Here is a 19491-nt window from a genome sequence, read left to right on the forward strand (position 1 = left end):
CAAAAAATAAAATTATAATGAGTACATGACATTTTCAGCTGTGTTGGAGCCGATTTCAGAATCTAAACAACGTTGCTCTTCTTATTAAAGAAATTTGTTTCCCAAGATCGCATAACAATACTCAATGATTACTAGTTTCTGCGAAATTAAATCGCCATTTTCGGATCATCTGCACAGACAAAATTTTTACAGGACCAATCCATTTCCGCGACAGTTCACATTAGTTGGACACACTTTGCTGTGCGAACAAAGCACAAAACTCACAAATGACATACATGAGACGTATATACAATCTTTTCGTCTAGTGTCCTTGCAGATATCTGATAGGAAACTATCAGATGTGGAGAAGGACACAACATGAAAGGATTTTATACACGTCTAATGTATTTTATTTGTGACTATTGTGCACTGTTCGCACAGCTTTCCTCTTATTGTACGACGAGAGACGGTACTACGGAATATCGTCTCTATAATGTCCTTCTGATTAATGTGAACAATCGACGAAATGGATTGGCCCTGCACGGCGATTCTATTTCACTGCAATTAATAGTCACTGCGTGTTTTTATATGCTCTGGGCAAATAAATTTCTGTAATGAGAACGACGGTGATTAGAAATTCAAATACTGGTAATGGAAACAGATGAACATAGGCCTACAGACACAGATGAATTGGTTCAGTATCGCCACATACAGATATGTGTAGGGTAAAGTAGCAGATCACACAACTGCAGCAATACTCCAAGTAATACAGTGAGTTTCAAAACAAAATGATCTGATTTCAAAACACCGCATTTATTGATAAAAACATACTGAGAACATGGGCCGAACCCAAAAATATTCACAAAGTACTCAAGCTTTAGCTATGCTATTACAATGCGCTCTGTGCCCACCAGCAGCAGCACGAACACCATCTAGACGATAGCTAAATTCATCATAAACTTTACACAATGTATCTGCTTTTACAGAAGTTATGCTGACTGTTCTTCATCTATGTCACGAGGTAAACGGGAAATGAACACACTTTCCTTCCAATATCTCCGCAAGAAAAAATTGCCATGGGGTCATGTCTGGCGATCTTGGAAACCAAGAATTCAGGGCAGTGTCTCGTGGTCCATTGCGCACTATCCAGCGTTGGAGCAGGGTGTCACTGACAAACCGATGTACGTTGTTGCGCCACTGTGATGGATGTCCATCCTGTGGGAAAATGAAGTCATCGGAGTCCTCCAAGTCGTGGAAAAAGATAATTCTGCTGCATTTTAAGTTAACTCATTTTTGCTCCGAAAAAGTAGGGACCGTGCATTTTTTCTCGGGAAATGGCACAAAAGACGTTCACTTTAGGTGAGTCTCTTTCGTGCTCAGTGATGTTTTGCGACTTCTTGGCTCTCCATTAACATCGGTTTACTTTACAGCCAACATGAAATGATGCTTCATCACTGAAAATTAATCGCAGTAAAATGTATTCTCTTCAATGTCTTGTAGCAGAGCATTGCTGAAGTTAAATCGCTTCCTTTTATCACCAAGTCGAAGAGCTTCCCAAACGACATCTTAACACTCGCCAGACAGTCGTAAGAAGCACTGCCAGTTATTTGCTTGCGCAGCGAGTAGACTTCCGTGGATACCAGTCAAACGCTGGCCGAATTCTTTCCACCATGTAATCAGAAGTGTGAGGTCTACCTGGACTCTTAATTTTGCACAAGCATCCCCTCTCCTCAAATTGGCAATACCAACGACTAGCATTTTTGGGTGCAGCCGAATCAGTGCCAAAATGCCGACGAAAAGCACGCTGGACCGAAATCACTAACTGTTTGCAAATTGCAGCATAAAAAACACTTTCTGTTGAGCGGAGCCGCCCGCTGTGGACGAGTGTTTCTAGGCGCTTCAGTCCGGAACCGCGCAGCTGCTGCGGTCGCAGGCTATAATACTGCCTAGGACATGGATGTGTGTGATGTCTTTAGGTTAGTTAGTTGTAAATTGTTCTAAGCTCTAGGGGACTGATGACCTCAGATGTTAAGTCTCATGGTGCTTGGAGCCATTTGAACCATTTTTAATTGAGCGGACGCTATCTTACTTCTAACTGATGAGACATCTAACGGCGATTTTTTGAAACCTTAGGCCACACCCATTCAAACAACACAAATTTCCCTGCCGGCATGTCCCATGTTTTGTAATTATTACCGTTCAGAATGAGGTTATTCTTTTTGGAACAACCTGTACATACGTGGAATTTAGAAATAAGTTTGCAATAAGAAATAAGACAACGAATTTTCTTGTTTGCACAAAGTAGTAATTCTTTAGACTTTGGGATCATTATTTTCTAACATGTAATCGTGTAATATGTAAACTGTATGAGATGCAAACTGAAAAACGTGTGAGCTTTATAATATGGTGCATTAGATTACACATGCAGTATAATAATACCCAACTACAGAAACACGAACGCACAACATAGGTAAAAAGTGCCCTTCAGCGAGACGAGGCGCGAGGTCACCCTCTGCCGGTTATGGTGCGGCCAAGAGGACGTAGTAATTGTAGTAACAGATAGTACTGTCATACATCATACAGAATAATGTACAGCGAATATAGAAAACTTGTTTTCGTTTTCCAGATTCTAGTTTATGTACCACATGTTTTTTAATTAACAATGGAATTATGTAAACGATAAGAAAAATAACAGCACTGAGAGAAACTGTAGAAAAAGACGAACAGTCTGTCTTTGGAGCTTGTTAGTAGTTTATAGTAGCAAACGACCCACCATAGTTACCAAGGCAGTGTGTCAGTCTGTAATAATAATAAACAAATAAATAAATAAATAATAATTAAATCTCACAGCTCCTCTCCACTTACTACAGCCACACCTTTTTCATATCCTAATACCCATATCAACAAAAACTGCAGTACAAGGTGTGTTTCTATAGGACGTATCATTGTTAATGGAGAGAACTTCCACGAGTTAAAATATTCGGCAGAAGAAACAAGTGCGTTCCACCAAAGACAGCCTTGCAATCAGTCGTTCACGCAGTAATTGGGAACGTGCGGTTACACGCCGCCACTAGCTTCAGTACGAAAAATTGTTCTAGTTAACACAAAGGTAAATAAAAAAATAAACTTTTAGATTACGTCCAAATCTAATTAGACTCAACTTTCATCCATAGTCTACGGTAACAATAAATACAATACTCCTCCAGTATGTTACACGTTACAATTTATTACACAACGGTACCTATTAAGGTAGATGTTCGACAAGTCTTCCACACTATCTCCAAATGACTAAAGTACTAGCGTACGGAACAGCACAGCTTCTGTGTTATTCGACTGAAGACCTTCTAGCCAACAGATCACAGCAGGTCATCCTTGTCGAAGAGATATCACCATATATGAAAGTAATTTCTGACGTTCTCTAAGAGAATGTTACAGGACCATTATTTTTCGCAACATCTGTAAACGGCCAAGTGAATTACATCGGTAGTACCGTGATGCTTTTCCCGGCCGAAACATTTGTTTACGGAGAAGTCGCAACGTTACAAAATTGTAGTGAAGTGCAGAAGCTTGACGCTTGGTGCAGGGAACAGCAGTTGACTTTCAACATAAACAAGTGTAACATATTGCTTGTAAATAGACATAAATGCTCCAAATGCCGCTTCTTCTAGGTATCAAATGAAAGTTAACAGATCGAAGACGAGTGACGCAATGCATTTAAATTACTGAAATGAACCAAATGAAATTTATGGCTCTCCCGTTGTTTGCTGGAAAAGCCGGATACAAATTTTGAGTTACACTGAATCTTTGTGTCGGTCCTGGGGATGTGACAGTCTAAGTGGTTAAGGCTTGCGTTCATTTTGTTATTTTGCCGCCGATAAAGACGAATGTTACTATCCAAAATCAGAATATTACTTTTTTTAGCAAGCACTATAGCATCACACAAACTGTTGACAATCTTTAAGTGAGGGCTTTAACATCGATATTGTGGTGTAGAAACGTAAGGGACACTGAAAGAATAGTGTTCACTCAAACAAAATTTATTATTTTGACACTTTCACAATAAGTATCCTAAAACCAACCGTATATGAGATTGCTCCAGTTTCTCTGCTTTCACGATAGTAAATCAATAAATATAAATAAAGAATACAAAGACGTTTAACTGCAAATATTATATACGAGCGATTCCACAGTCACACCGAATGGTATGATTGGAGAATTGGGCGTTTGAGAAGGAAAGTCTGTATTAAATATACGTGAGTGAAAATAGTCGCCACTTCGTCTTCCTGTTTATGTTAGGTAATTAGAATACTGTAACTGCTTTCATTTTCACATTTCAACAATTTCTATAATGTTCATTTCTTGGATAAGCATCCATTAAAAAAGTCTTGGGGTGTCTTCTCAATTACATGTAGCATGATCCAAATGGAGCACCGAACACACCTGTGCCAAGTTATTTACCTGTACCTACTTCACCACAAATACAACATAACCCATTAGGGTCTTTACTACGTGAATGTAGTGATTTTAATATGCCAATAGTTGGTCATCGAAATCATCGCCATCTTCAGAAATGCTGGAAACGTCCGCTATCTCTAGTAACTCTGGTGTTTCCTCCTTAATTATGATTTTCTCTGCTCGTTAAGGACTCCACATACAGTTTTCCCATTCTTGTTTTTCAACTCAGTCTGTTGTTTATGTTTATTGCAAACTTCCATCTTCATTTTAGCTTTACTTTCTCAGGGTTGCAGATCTTGTCTTTCAGCACACAAATACACCATTCTGCGTTACATACCAACAAGATCATATTCTGTTTGTTAAAATGGTATACTTAGAAACCAAATCCGTGCAATGAATCAGGTTTTAATAATACATTCAGCAAATATACCAGTAACAACTGTAATCTCACATTTTTATTTTCCATATTCTGAAAATAACAAAAAAACTGGATTGTTTTATTTGTCTCACACTCACGCGTTCCATTGTTTAAACTGTATCTAGAAGAGGCTAGCGGTAATCGGAAGTCGTTATCTTTGTTGCGTCCTTCAAATACTGAATGCTTACGATTGCCAACTGCGCAGAACTACCGAAATTCTCCTTACTGATCGAAGACGCATGACACCACGTTTTATTTCCACATTTTTCCTGGTTAATATCCGTGCTAAAATTAGAGTAAACATCCACATTTTTCTTATTTAATGTCCATATCACTAAAATTAGAGTAAATATATCAATAGTTTTCTTCCTGTATACTATTAATCGATTACATAGGACAGGGATAAAATGAAGAAGATTAATTCTTTTTGCCCTAAGCCGAGAATTTGTCGCGATTTATTTAATCGTATGGTGATTTTTTGCAATATACAGTTGATATAAAGCAAGTGATTCTATACAATTTACATATGATATAAGACCAGATTAAACCTTAAAGTCCGTGTTTTTCAACCAATTAATTAAGCTAGGTGTGAGAGTGAATAAGTCGTCGGGAGTTACAGGGTATGAATGAAATGGACAGCGTTGGACTAGATGCTCAATTGTCTGCTCTTCTTGTTTACATTCACTCATTGGTGAACTGATCCAGCCCCATTTGTACCTGGATTAGCTACAACAACCATGTCCAGTCCTTAACCTGTTGAGGCGGCACCAAAGGTTCCTCGGTAGGTCAAAAACTTTTGTCTTCTTCGTCGGATCAAGGTGATGGGCTCTTGTTCCCAATGTTTTTGTTGACTATTCATGCTTGCAGCTTTCATTTAGATCTTGCTGTAACACTTGCTAGTCTTCTTGATCGCAATCGTTGCTGTGGTGGCTGACAGAATTCCTGGGGCAGTGGTAGAGAGGGTGACGCAGGGAGTCTCTTGGCCTCCCTCAGTAGAGCTTGTTTTCACCTTAAGTGAGGTGGAGGGATGTGACTCAATACAGGTAACCAGTGGCATGGGGTTTATTTGATGGAACCAGTAATTTAGCGCATTGTGCCGTTCAGTTTTCGTCTACCTTCTTCACATGTACACTTTCCAACCAGACAGGTGCACAGTACTCAGCAGCAGAGTACACAAGACTGATGCCATCTAAACACAGACAGTCAGCAGAGGTTCCCCAGGTGGTACCACTCAGCTTATGTAGTATGTTGTTCCTTGCAACAACTTTATGAGAAAGCTTGGTGATGTGCTCTTTGTAGCCCAGGGTTCTATCTAGAGTGATTCCGAGATATTTTGGGAAAGGATTGTACCTTAACGTTTGTCCATTGAGCTGAACTCTTGGTTTGTAGTTCGCAGCACGATTCGCTAGATGGATGTTGCGATGACTGTACGTGGCAAGTCGAAACTGTGTACCGCCCCGCAAGTCTGAACCAGATCCCTAGTGAATGGGTTGGTCGGGAGAGAGCTCAGTGACGTCGATCGTGGACTAAATCACTGAATGTCACCTAACTAACTTGTTCACCAGGAATGACACAGTTCTTCTAAAGCTGCCCAAATCGACTATTAGTGATCTGACTGTGTAGTGGGGACGCGAAAGAATAACTACAGCCAAACCAAGAACGAACTGACCTCATGCACCATTGGAGAGGGATCGTTGAATATTACAGAAGGTGGTTATAAAAAACAGTATGAAATCAAAGAAACCACTCATGAGTTACACGGTCAGCTACGACAACGGGGTACAACGGTCGAGTAGCTCTTCATAAGACAAACATTTCTGTTGTCAGCACTAAGCGACGCCAGTGGATGACTGGTAACTAGAGATTTGAACTGATGAATCGTGGCAACCTGATGGAAGGGTTTGAGATTGTCAGATGCCTGAAGAACGTTACTGGCCATCATGTGTAGTGCCAGCAGTGAAGTACAGAGGAAATGGTGAAACTTGAATCGACTGGCTCGGGCTTATTCTGGGTGATCACGTCTACAGTTCAACAATGGGTTACACGAACTCAGATGCGCCAAGAGAATGTCATCGATCTGAGAAGATACCATACAACAGGGGCTTGATCTAAATCTCCCAGCATTTGCTAACTATATTAGTTAACTAGCCCTGAAATACGCTCTAAGATAAAAAAGATACAACGTGAGGGAATTAGCAGAATGGAGCAGAAATCAGAAGACGTGATGTACACGTACAGACGAATGATTAGGATTTCAGAAAAGTTTTATAATTTGTTCAAGAGAATGAGCTTCACTAATTGGTTAAGTCTATAACATGTTGGTCCTTCTCTAGCCTTTTTGCAAGCAGTTATTCGGCTTGGCATTGATTGACAGGGCTGTTGGATGTCCTCCTGAATGTTATCGTGCCAAATTCTGTCCAACTGGCGCATTAGCTAGTCAAAATCTCAAGCTGCTTGGAAAGCCCTGCCCATAACGCTCCGAACGTTTTGAGTTGGGGAGAGAACCGGCAGTCTTGATGGCCAAGGTGGGATTTATAAAACATGTGGACAGGCAACAGAAACTGAAGCCGCATGCAGGTAGACATTATCTTGATGAAATGTAAACCCTGGATGGCTTTCCATGAAGGACAAAAAAACGGAGCGTAAAATATTGTCGATGTACTTCTGTGCTGTAAGGATGCCGTGGACGACAATCAAAGGACTCCTGCTATGAAATGAATTGGCACCAAAGACCATCAGTTCTGGTTTCAGGCCGTACAGTGAGCGACAGTCAGGTTGGTATTCTACCGCTGTCTGGGGCGTCTTTGCATGTCATCGGGGCTCACTTCGAAGCGGCATTCATTGCTGACGACTATTATGTTCCAATGAATGAGATTCTAGGCCGAAGTGGTGTCTAGAGAGCCCGTAAAGCAGTGGGATACAAAATTGGCTCCCGGAATACGACCTGACAACCAGGAGCTATGGTGTAGGGTAACATTTCATTTCATAGCAGGACCCCTTTGGTTGTCATCTGTACCCCCACCCCCCGCCCGCTCCACCCCCCTCCCCCACAAACACACAGTGCAGCGGTACGTCGATGATATTCTAAGCCCCGTTTAGTTACCCTTCATTAAGCCACCCTGGGCTTACATTTCAGCAGTATAATGCCCGTCTGCACAAGGTGAGAGTTTCTACCGCCTGTCTTCGTGCTTGCCAAGCCCTGTTTTGGAGTTCAAGGTCGCTGGATCTCTCCCCAATTGAGAACGTTCCGAGCGTTATGGATGGCTCGTGATTATGAAGATCTAAATCGTCAATTGGACAGAATTTGGAACGATATTCCTCAGAAGGTCTTCCAACAAGCCTATTAATTAATGTGAAGCTGAATAACTGCTTACATAAGGGCTAGAGGTGCACCAGCGCGTTATTGATTGCTCAATTTGTGGAGCACCTGCTGTTGAATAAATCATCCATTGTTTTAAAAGTATAGTGATTTGTTTACGTATACATGTACAACACATCTACTGATTTCCGTCTCATTTGGATAATTAATTCGTGGTGCATCGTTTTTCTGTTTTTGTTTTAGAGCATAGTAAAAATAACTCGTAATACGGCAGAATATGAACACATTTTACAGCATTATGAATTGGGTCCAATGGAGGAACAATCAGAAGTGATGGTTGTTTGCATCATCATGTAATTTCAACCTGTGATAAAGCGTTGTCTGGGAGGCAGTAGTGTGTGGACAGTAAGATTCCTAAAGTGGACTGTGTAATGACTTCATTTGAGCCGCTACATGGTTCTATGAATGTTATTATCGTTGTAGCCAATCACTGTGTAGAGTTTCGAATACTGCTACGTTGGGTCAGACAGGCATTAGTGGCCAATGGTAAGCACCCATTGTGAGGTTGGTACAGGTAGAAACCGCTTACGCTCTCTGGGTCCTAGTCGGGATAGACGATCAGGTTACTCTTCCATAGGACGCCGGTGAGTACCGATGCTCTGAGTAGCATCTCTGTTTGCGGAGCTGAAATGTGTGAAAGGTTTGTTTGAGTTCCCGGTAGTCACTCTGGCGCGTGGCATTGATAAAATGCCGCAACCACTAATTCAATCAGGGAACGGTGTTAATTTCAGTAACATTCAGTTTATTAGATGAGATCTTTTGTGCAAATGTAACTTGGCGTGGGCGAGCGGTGACACCACATGTTTTACTGCTTTAGTTAGTTTAGCGTATTGTGTATGAATGTGTTGTTACTTTGTGGAATGCTTGTGGTAAATTTTCTTTGATTTACCGTTCAATTTTAATTCCCACATTTCATAATGCTGTAATGCACCTCTCGTGTTCGAAACTGAAGCCTCACGTTTCATGAAGGAGTAGACGTGTTCTGGTTTAGTAAATTCGTTTACAAAATTACGAAGTTGTACTGTATTTTAGATGTGGACTTTGTTCTCTAAAATTGATCGTTAAAGACAGTCGCGCGATGACCCAGTGGGCTCACATGTGGGTTAGGGAAGTTTTTTTCTAAATTCTCTCTTTCGTTGTGTGAGTGACCAAGGTGAACGTGGTGTCTGTGTGATCTTGATAAATCGTATCCAGTAATTTAGCAGTCTTGCCCAACAAGATGCGTTGTATAATGTGCCATGAGTAGATGCACGCGCTAGCATCTCAAGTAACTGTATTTTAACTTCTGTGTACGTGTGTTACTGTGAATTATTGTTAAATTCTTTACTATTACATCTCACAGTGCTATTCCGCTCCTTAGTCAGGATCCTTAAAATCAGTCAGTTTTCACCTCCACTTAACACTGTTTTAATAAAATTTATCATGAATATTGGACTGGTGTTTTATTAAATCATCAAATGATCTGTGAGGTGGCGCTTTTTTCAGTTTAATTAATTAAAATTTAAATAAATTTGGCCCACTAATCATAAATTTTGTGTCTGGTACTTGTTGCAGGCAAGGAAACGTAGCCTCTAATTGCATAGTCACTCTTGGGAGTTAGGGAGCCAGTAGGAGGAGGAGGAGCTTAGTGTTTACATCCCGTCGACAACGAGGTCATCAGAGACGGTGCGCAAGCTGGGGTTAGGGAAGGACGGGGAAGGAAATCGGCCGTGCCCTTTCAACGGAACCATCCCGGCATTAGCCTGAAAGGATTTAGGCAAATCACGGAAAAGCTAAATCAGGATTGCTGGAGACGGGATTGAACCGTCGTCCTCCCGAATGCGAGTCCAGTATGCTAACCACTGCGCCACCTCGCTCGGTATGGAGCCAGTAAAGAGATATTTTGCGTATCGGATCTTACCAGAACCTTGCCGTAGTAAAAGACGACAGGTATCATCCAAGTGGCCCGCTGAGAATCTGGACCAGAACCCAAAGGAACGTCTCTGGGCTGAGTTAGGATCTTTTCCAGGTGCCAGCGTCAACGTTACTAAGTTCTATGGTTTTGCTGTTGAGGACGATTGGGCTGCCGTTCCTCCACAGACATTCAGACATCCTACTGAAAGTGTCCACAGCGGAGTTCAAGCTTTCGTCAAGGCAAAGGATGGACACACCCCACATTAATGTGAGTTTATAGGTATGTGGATACTTCTGATCAGGTAATGTATGTTGTTCATGAAGCGCCGGTGCGAGTTACCTAGGTTGGACATGAAGTGGCCCTCGTTGTCGCGGTCCGTGATGGCGGTGAGGGCGGCGGCGACGTGCGCGCGCCTCAGCAGCGCCGCCAGCGCGTCCGCCTCCGCCGGGTCTGCGGGCACCGTCAGCTGGCCGCCCTCCAGCCAGCAGCGGGAGGCCGCCGCCCCCTGGTCGGCGGCCGCGCGGTGCACCTTGTACACGCCCACGCCGGCCAGCAGCTCGTAGCCGCGGGGGATGAACGCCGTCTCCTCTGCACCACACACAGACCACGCCAGCTACTCTCATACGTCACTCTATGTACAGAGAGTCCAAATGCACAACATTATATCTTCCACATGAAAGAAGATATAAACTAGCGGTGAATTTTAAAATATGAATAGGACTATGAACTTTACCTCGGCGACAGTTCTAAGTGTCTGGTTCGTAAGGTTTCCAGCAGGAACAACCCTCGTGCAGCTAGCTTGCTGGCTCTATCGTTAGTTACCCATTGTGCTATGGGGATAGCAGAACAACAAAAACCGGTTTCCGTTTTCTCCTGAATAGGTTCAATTCAGCTACAACTTTGCCTTTAAAATTTTCGTGGTGGACACACCACTGAGCCTCGTGCAGTTCAAAGCATTCAGTGACAGCATCAGCAGTTTCAAGGTACCTATTGTTATACAACAGGGTTAAACAACAGCATGGAAAGATAATACACTACTGCCCATTTAAATTGCTACACCACGAAGATGACGTGCTACAGACGCGAAATTTAACCGACAGGAAGAAGATGCTGTATATGCAAATGATTAGCTTTTCAGAGTATTCACACAAGGTTGGCGCCTCTGGCGACACCTACAATGTGCTGACATGAGGAAAGTATCCAACCGATTTCTCATACACAAGCAGCAATTGACCGGCGAAGCCTGGTGAAACGTTGTTGTGATGCCTCGTGTAAGGAGGAGAAATGCGTACTATCACGTTTCCGACTTTGATAAAGGTCGGATTGAAGCCTATCGCGATTGCGGTTTATCGTATCGCGACATTGCGGCTCGCGTTGGTCGAGATCCAATGACTGTTAGCAGAATATGCAATCGGTGCTTTCAGGAGGGTAATACGGAACGCTGTGCTGTATCCCAACGGCCTCGTATCACTAGCAGTCGAGATGACAGGCACCTTATCCGCATGGCTGTAACGGATCGTGCAGCCACGTCTCGATCCCTGAGTCAACAGATGGGGACGTTCGCAAGCCAACAACCATCTGCACGAACAGTTCGACGACGTTTGCTGTAGCATGGACTATCAGCTCGCAGACCATGGCTGCGGTTACCTTTGACGCTGCATCACAGACAGGAGCGCCTGCGATAGTGTACTCGACGACGAACCTGGGTGCACGAATGGCAAAACGTCATTTTTTCGGATGAATCCAGGTTCTGTTTACAGCGTCATGATGGTCGCATCCCTGTTTGGCGACATCTCGGTGAACGCACATTGGACGAGTGTATTCGTCATCACCATACTGGCGTATCAGCCGACGTGGTGGTATGGGGTGCCATTGGTTACACGTGTCGGTCACCTCTTGTTCGCATTGACGGCACTGTGAACAGTGGACGTTACATTTCAGATGTGTTAGGACCCGTTGCTCTACCCTCCATTCGATCTCTGCGAAACCGTACATTTCATCAGGATAATGCACGACGGCATGTTGCAGGTCCTGTACGGGCCATTCGGGATACAGAAAATGTTAGACTTCTGCCCTGGCCAGCACATTCTCCAGATCTCTCACCAATTGAAAACGTCTGGTCAATGGTGACCGAGCAACTTACTCGTCACAATACGCCAGTCACTACTCTTGATGAACTGTGGTATCGCGTTGAAGCTGCATGGGCAGCTGTACCTGTACACGCCATCCAAGCTCTGTTGACTCAATGCTCAGGCGTATCAAGGCCGTTATTACGGCCAGAGGTGGTTGTTCTGGGTACAGATTTCTCAGGATCTATGCACCCAAATTGCGTGAAAATGTAATCACATGTCAGTTCTATTATAATATATTTGTCCAATGAATATCCGTTTATCACCTGCATTTCTTCTTGGTGTAGCAATTTTAATGGCCAGTAGTGTAATTTCCTTTCGTGTTTAATGTGATGAGGCTACCCTCCATTTAAGTGGAAAATTGAACCAACCGCTACAGCCTAAGGTCGTGGGAAACGACATAGCTAAGCTACATAGTCGAGTACGAAATAGAGACTCTGCGAAGCTTCCTGTGTTTCGCACGGCTTCCCGCGAAAACCTTTGCGGCCGTGTGTTTTTTGCAGAAGAGACGGTCGCAGTAGTCGTTTACCTGGATGTAATGTAGATCTGCCTCTTCAAAACTGCCACAACATGCAAAAAATTTCAGTTTTCAACATTAGAAAGCACCTCTGTATTGGCACCTGGGTGTAAGAGCAATTTCTAACAGTAAGCTGCCTCGTTGGTGGTTCGGCCGCAAGGGCGAGCGGATCTCGCATAGCGCCATTGTCTCCATGTTCGCCTATCCCAACGGTATCTTACTTTTTTGGTGAGAGTTAGTAAAACATTCCGTCGTTATTACCCCCCTTCCAACAAGTAACTTTGGGGAGACCACATCGCCATATTGCCACAGTAATGAATGCAGTATCACCAAATATGCTCGCAAAAATAAGGGGCCAGTCTGACTATCGTCTGAATGTTTGTCATGAGTCTAGTGCAGGCTCATCCAAGAACTGCGCCCGGAGGCGCGCCCGCGCCCCGTGGGCGCCAGGCAGTGTAGTTCAGCGCCCCGTCCGCGACCGTGTGTCGCTAGTGTCGGCATAGGAGCGAGAGAGAGAGAGAGAGAGAGAGAGAGAGAGAGAGACCGCACACCACTGCTCTGCGGTGGACTGTCCCGCAGTCAGATCCAATGCAAACAAAATAACAGAGGAAGCGCACCTCTGTAAAAGAGGCCGATGAAATACTACGCAAAGCTTTAGACAACAATATCCAAAACGAGAATCGAAGAACATCTTAGTTGTTTTCTGACCCACAGGCTCTTTCTATTAGTACTGCACATGCACACTCGTCATAGGTGCAATAGGCGTCTTCTGAAAAATATATCAGTTTCTTAAATGAAATAGAGTGATAAATATTCTATTTTAGAAATAACTTTATGTAAGGGATATAGAGTCTCATTCTTACTGTTACCAGTTACAAGTAAATATTTTTTGTTATACTTCGGGCTACATCTTTTTTTTTCAGAGTTTAGAAATCGGATCCTTAGTTTGCTGTTTTGTACGTAATAATTTTAACCGACCAAGTTTGATAACTTATTACAAAATAGAATTAAGGTTATAAATCTCTTTAATTCTTACAGTCAACATTGTTAAAGAAGACAATTAACATTTTACACTTTTTTCTTTTTCGAGGAAACAGTTTTGTCAATGTTTGGCACAATAGTCCCTGAGACTGATAACCTCAAAGAATTACTCAAATTTTTATCGCCAAGTAATGAACGATTCTTAGTTTTAGCAAGCTTTAAAAAAGAGAAAAAGCGCTCACAGATATAAGTGGAACCAAACATTGAGAGAACTTAGGCCGCGTGCTTGTGCAAAAGTGGATATTTCTCTCGTTGAAGACAGCTCTAAAAGTAATCCAAAGTTTTACACATGAGAAAGTGGTCCTTCATGCGGATATGGCACCGCAGGTCAACCAGCTCTAGTTGAAGCACTTGTGAGGCGTCCTATGTCGAGGGGAAAACGGGCGAACAAATATATCTAAGGCCGATTGAAGCTCACGTATCTCCAAAAATCTGTTTTGAAACCGTTCTTGTAATTCGCAAATGATTGCAACATAATCTGAAAAATCCACATCTTCTTTAACGCTGTATAGTGCAGGAAAGTGTCCACAAATCTTCTCGGGCAATTGTTTTTCCCACAAAATAAGTTTTTTTTTTTTTTTAAATGCTTCAATCGTCTGCACTAAATCAACAACATATTGATTTTCGCGTTGGGGTGAAATGTTCAAAGTATTTAAATGACCAGTAAGCTCACTCAAAAAAGCCAAGTTCGCCATCCACTTAAGATCACAAAGTAATTCTTCTGGACGTCCTTTCATTTAAAAAAAGGTATTTATTTCGCCCCTCAAGGAGAAAAACCGATGAAGCACCTTTCCTTTGCTCAGCCATCTTATTTCGGTGTGGTAGGGGATGTCCGGGCATTCTGCTTCGATATCAGCCAGAAATTCTTTAAATTGGTGATGTGTGAATCCATGCGAGAGAAGATAATTACCCATTCGAAGAACTGTGTCCATAACATTTTTTATGTTGACAATCTTCGCACAAAGTGCCTCCTGGTGTATCAGACAATGGACTGTCGTGAATAAGGAACAGCCAATTACAGCCATTTTTGACCTCACGTAACTCAGCAATCCAGTACGTATCCCTCGTAGCGCAGGGGCTCCATCCCTTATTACACTGATCAGGCGTTCCCATTTTAAACCCATTGACTCTAACACGTTTTCCACGGCTAGAAAAATACACTCCTGGAAATTGAAATAAGAACACCGTGAATTCATTGTCCCAGGAAGGGGAAACTTTATTGACACATTCCTGGGGTCAGATACATCACATGATCACACTGACAGAACCACAGGCACATAGACACAGGCAACAGAGCATGCACAATGTCGGCACTAGTACAGCGTATATCCACCTTTCGCAGCAATGCAGGCTGCTATTCTCCCATGGAGACGATTGTAGAGATGCTGGATGTAGCCCTGTGGAACGGCTTGCCATGCCATTTCCACCTGGCGCCTCAGTTGGACCAGCGTTCGTGCTGGACATGCAGACCGCGTGAGACGACGCTTCATCCAGTCCCAAACATGCTCAATGGGGGACAGATCCGGAGATCTTGCTGGCCAGGGTAGTTGACTTACACCTTCTAGAGCACGTTGGGTGGCACGGGATACATGCGGACGTGCATTGTCCTGTTGGAACAGCAAGTTCCCTTGCCGGTCTAGGAATGGTAGAACGATGGGTTCGATGACGGTTTGGATGTACCGTGCACTATTCAGTGTCCCCTCGACGATCACCAGTGGTGTACGGCCAGTGTAGGAGATCGCTCCCCACACCATGATGCCGGGTGTTGGCCCTGTGTGCCTCGGTCGTATGCAGTCCTGATTGTGGCGCCCACCTGCACGGCGCCAAACACGCATACGACCATCATTGGCACCAAGGCAGAAGCGACTCTCATCGCTGAAGACGACACGTCTCCATTCGTCCCTCCATTCACGCCTGTCGCGACACCACTGGAGGAGGGCTGCACGATGTTGGGGCGTGAGCGGAAGACGGCCTAACGGTGTGCGGGACCGTAGCCCAGCTTCATGGAGACGGTTGCGAATGGTCCTCGCCGATACCCCAGGAGCAACAGTGTCCCTAATTTGCTGGGAAGTGGCGGTGCGGTCCCCTACGGCACTGCGTAGGATCCTACGGTCTTGGCGTGCATCCGTGCGTCGCTGCGGTCCGGTCCCAGGTCGACGGGCACGTGCACCTTCCGCCGACCACTGGCGACAACATCGATGTACTGTGGGGACCTCACGCCCCACGTGTTGAGCAATTCGGCGGTACGTCCACCCGGCCTCTCGCATGCCCACTATACGCCCTCGCTCAATGTCCGTCAACTGCACATACGGTTCACGTCCACGCTGTCGCGGCATGCTACCAGTGTTAAAGACTGCGATGGAGCTCCGTATGCCACGGCAAACTGGCTGACACTGACGGCGGCGGTGCACAAATGCTGCGCAGCTAGCGCCATTCGACGGCCAACACCGCGGTTCCTGGTGTGTCCACTGTGCCGTGCGTGTGATCATTGCTTGTACAGCCCTCTCGCAGTGTCCGGAGCAAGTATGGTGGGTCTGACACACCGGTGTCAATATTCAAAGTTTGTATATCTACACTCCTGGAAATGGAAAAATGAACACATTGACACCGGTGTGTCAGACCCACCATACTTGCTCCGGACACTGCGAGAGGGCTGTACAAGCAATGATCACACGCACGGCACAGCGGACACACCAGGAACCGCGGTGTTGGCCGTCGAATGGCGCTAGCTGCGCAGTATTTGTGCACCGCCGCCGTCAGTGTCAGCCAGTTTGCCGTGGCATACGGGGCTCCATCGCAGTCTTTAACACTGGTAGCATGCCGCGACAGCGTGGACGTGAACCGTATGTGCAGTTGACGGACTTTGAGCGAGGGCGTATAGTGGGCATGTGGGAGGCCGGGTGGACGTACCGCCGAATTGCTCAACACGTGGGGCGTGAGGTCTCCACAGTACATCGATGTTGTCGCCAGTGGTCGGCGGAAGGTGCACGTGCCCGTCGACCTGGGACCGGACCGCAGCGACGCACGGATGCACGCCAAGACCGTAGGATCCTACGCAGTGCCGTAGGGGACCGCACCGCCACTTCCCAGCAAATTAGGGACACTGTTGCTCCTGGGGTATCGGCGACGACCATTCGCAACCGTCTCCATGAAGCTGGGCTACGGTCCCGCACACCGTTAGGCCGTCTTCCGCTCACGCCCCAACATCGTGCAGCCCGCCTCCAGTGGTGTCGCGACAGGCGTGAATGGAGGGACGAATGGAGACGTGTCGTCTTCAGCGATGAGAGTCGCTTCTGCCTTGGTGCCAATGATGGTCGTATGCGTGTTTGGCGCCGTGCAGGTGGGCGCCACAATCAGGACTGCATACGACCGAGGCACACAGGGCCAACACCCGGCATCATGGTGTGGGGAGCGATCTCCTACACTGGCCGTACACCACTGGTGATCGTCGAGGGGACACTGAATAGTGCACGGTACATCCAAACCGTCATCGAACCCATCGTTCTACCATTCCTAGACCGGCAAGGGAACTTGCTGTTCCAACAGGACAATGCACGTCCGCATGTATCCCGTGCCACCCAACGTGCTCTAGAAGGTGTAAGTCAACTACCCTGGCCAGCAAGATCTCCGGATCTGTCCCCCATTGAGCATGTTTGGGACTGGATGAAGCATCGTCTCACGCGGTCTGCACGTCCAGCACGAACGCTGGTCCAACTGAGGCACCAGGTGGAAATGGCATGGCAAGCCGTTCCACAGGACTACATCCAGCATCTCTACGATCGTCTCCATGGGAGAATAGCAGCCTGCATTGCTGCGGAAGGTGGATATACACTGTACTAGTGCCGACATTGTGCATGCTCTGTTGCCTGTGTCTATGTGCCTGTGGTTCTGTCAGTGTGATCATGTGATGTATCTGACCCCAGGAATGTGTCAATAAAGTTTCCCCTTCCTAGAACAATGAATTCACGGTGTTCTTATTTCAATTTCCAGGAGTGTATATACATAAAAGATGTAACCTTGTTAAAGTGAATGTTCGCTTTGAAAATGAAATCATTGTGAGTAAAATTCACCCGAAGGTTGTATCTTCATTGATATAGTAGATACAGTTCTTTGAAATAGGATGAATCTTTTCCAGCCACTCTGTATTATCTCTGCACTAGCAGCTCAGCATCCAATTTCGGCTGGATGTCAGCTTCATATTATTGGCTCAGTGGATATTTATAGCTCTACAGAACCATAGGCCCTCACTGTCAAATTCAGCTCGCTCTAGGATTAGAATTTTTTAAAATTATTGATGTGTTTCCGTGTGTTTTTAGGAGTGACTGTTTCGATTTTGTGAACATTATTACCACGATAGGCCTACCCGTCTTCTTTATGTGCTGCGAGTTTTGCAGTAATGTCTGCTCGGTGCCTGAACTCAACTAGACTAACGGGGTAATAGTCTGGTTGGAGTCCAGTGTCTGTTAAACACAGGAGATATATGGCAAGAGTACATTGATGGTTCGTAAGGCAGAGAAGAGCTATGCCAAAGTATGATAGGAGAAGAGAACCTTGATGTGCAAGAAATAGGTCAAATAAGGCCAGAATTACACACAGTGCTTAATGATACGGATTCTGACAAATCTCGTGGTATCGACGACACACATTCGTAATTGCAGAAAACTGCGGGAGATGTAGGAAGCAGTTGGCTATCTGGGTTGGGTAAAGAAAAAAGAAAAAAAATCTATGAACCCATTATAACATCAAATTTCCAGAAAACCATAATCATCACATTACCAAAGAAGGCGAGGACATGGAATAATATGGAATAATAGGAACAATAATTTAAGAGTTAATGTACACATATCTATTGAATTTGAGGTAGGGAAAAGGTGCCAGTGATATGAGTACCAGTATGTAACTTGACACTGCACTTAGAAAGGGAGGCAGATTGAAGAAATATCAGTATTTTCGTAGTATTTGTGGATTTAGAAGAAGCCATTGTCATTGTATGGCGAAATAAGACATTCACAATTCACAGAACATTGTACAGAGACGACCAATAGTATAATCAATTTATAATCTTTGTATGGATGGTAAGTTACCACTATTATTCCACTATCATTGTACAGTTTGTGTATACAAGAAGCAAAAAAGGGGGTAAAAGAAAATTTCGGAAAAAGCATGAATGTGCAAGGGGAGTAGACAGCAATGCCAATGGCTGTAACGAAAACCCAGAAAACCTGTTGAGAGGAATGGACAGCTCACCTTGCACAGAATATGACTGAAGCATAAACAGAGCAAAGAGGAAGGTGCTGAAGAGTAGTAGGAGATTAGCGTCTTGTTGCTGGGAATTACACTCTAGTGGAAGAATTCGCCTATGTAGGAGACAGGCTCATGTAACATCCAGTTTTGAAATACTTTCCATTGCACACAGGTTGCAGACTTCCGTAGCGGTTACGCAATTTTCAAAACGATGTGCCGTTCTCATTCATTTGTTAAGGGCTCCGAACAGATTGTTCCTTTTAGATTTGATAATAGTTTATTTGGTGTTCGTATCACACCAAAATATTAATAATGTATCAATCTGTTTCCACCTTCTTAGCAAATCATATTGAGTTTCTATGTTGATGAGTTACAAAGCAGGTATAAATTCTAAGGTCATAGTATCATTAACATTTTTTGTATGATCTGGACTGC

General features: G+C 44.4%; 1 protein-coding gene across 1 annotated transcript in view; it reads right to left on the reverse strand.

The window, feature by feature from the left end:
* LOC124595017 overlaps positions 1–19491 on the reverse strand; it is a 103674-nt gene that overhangs the window by 40958 nt on the left and 43225 nt on the right. The window contains exon 4 of the mRNA XM_047133567.1: positions 10465–10713. Coding sequence (XP_046989523.1) covers positions 10465–10713 — 249 coding nt within the window. The remainder of the gene's footprint in view (positions 1–10464; positions 10714–19491) is intronic.

The sequence above is a fragment of the Schistocerca americana genome, chromosome 2 (genome assembly GCF_021461395.2).
Source record: "Schistocerca americana isolate TAMUIC-IGC-003095 chromosome 2, iqSchAmer2.1, whole genome shotgun sequence".
Lineage (NCBI taxonomy): Eukaryota > Metazoa > Arthropoda > Insecta > Orthoptera > Acrididae > Schistocerca > Schistocerca americana.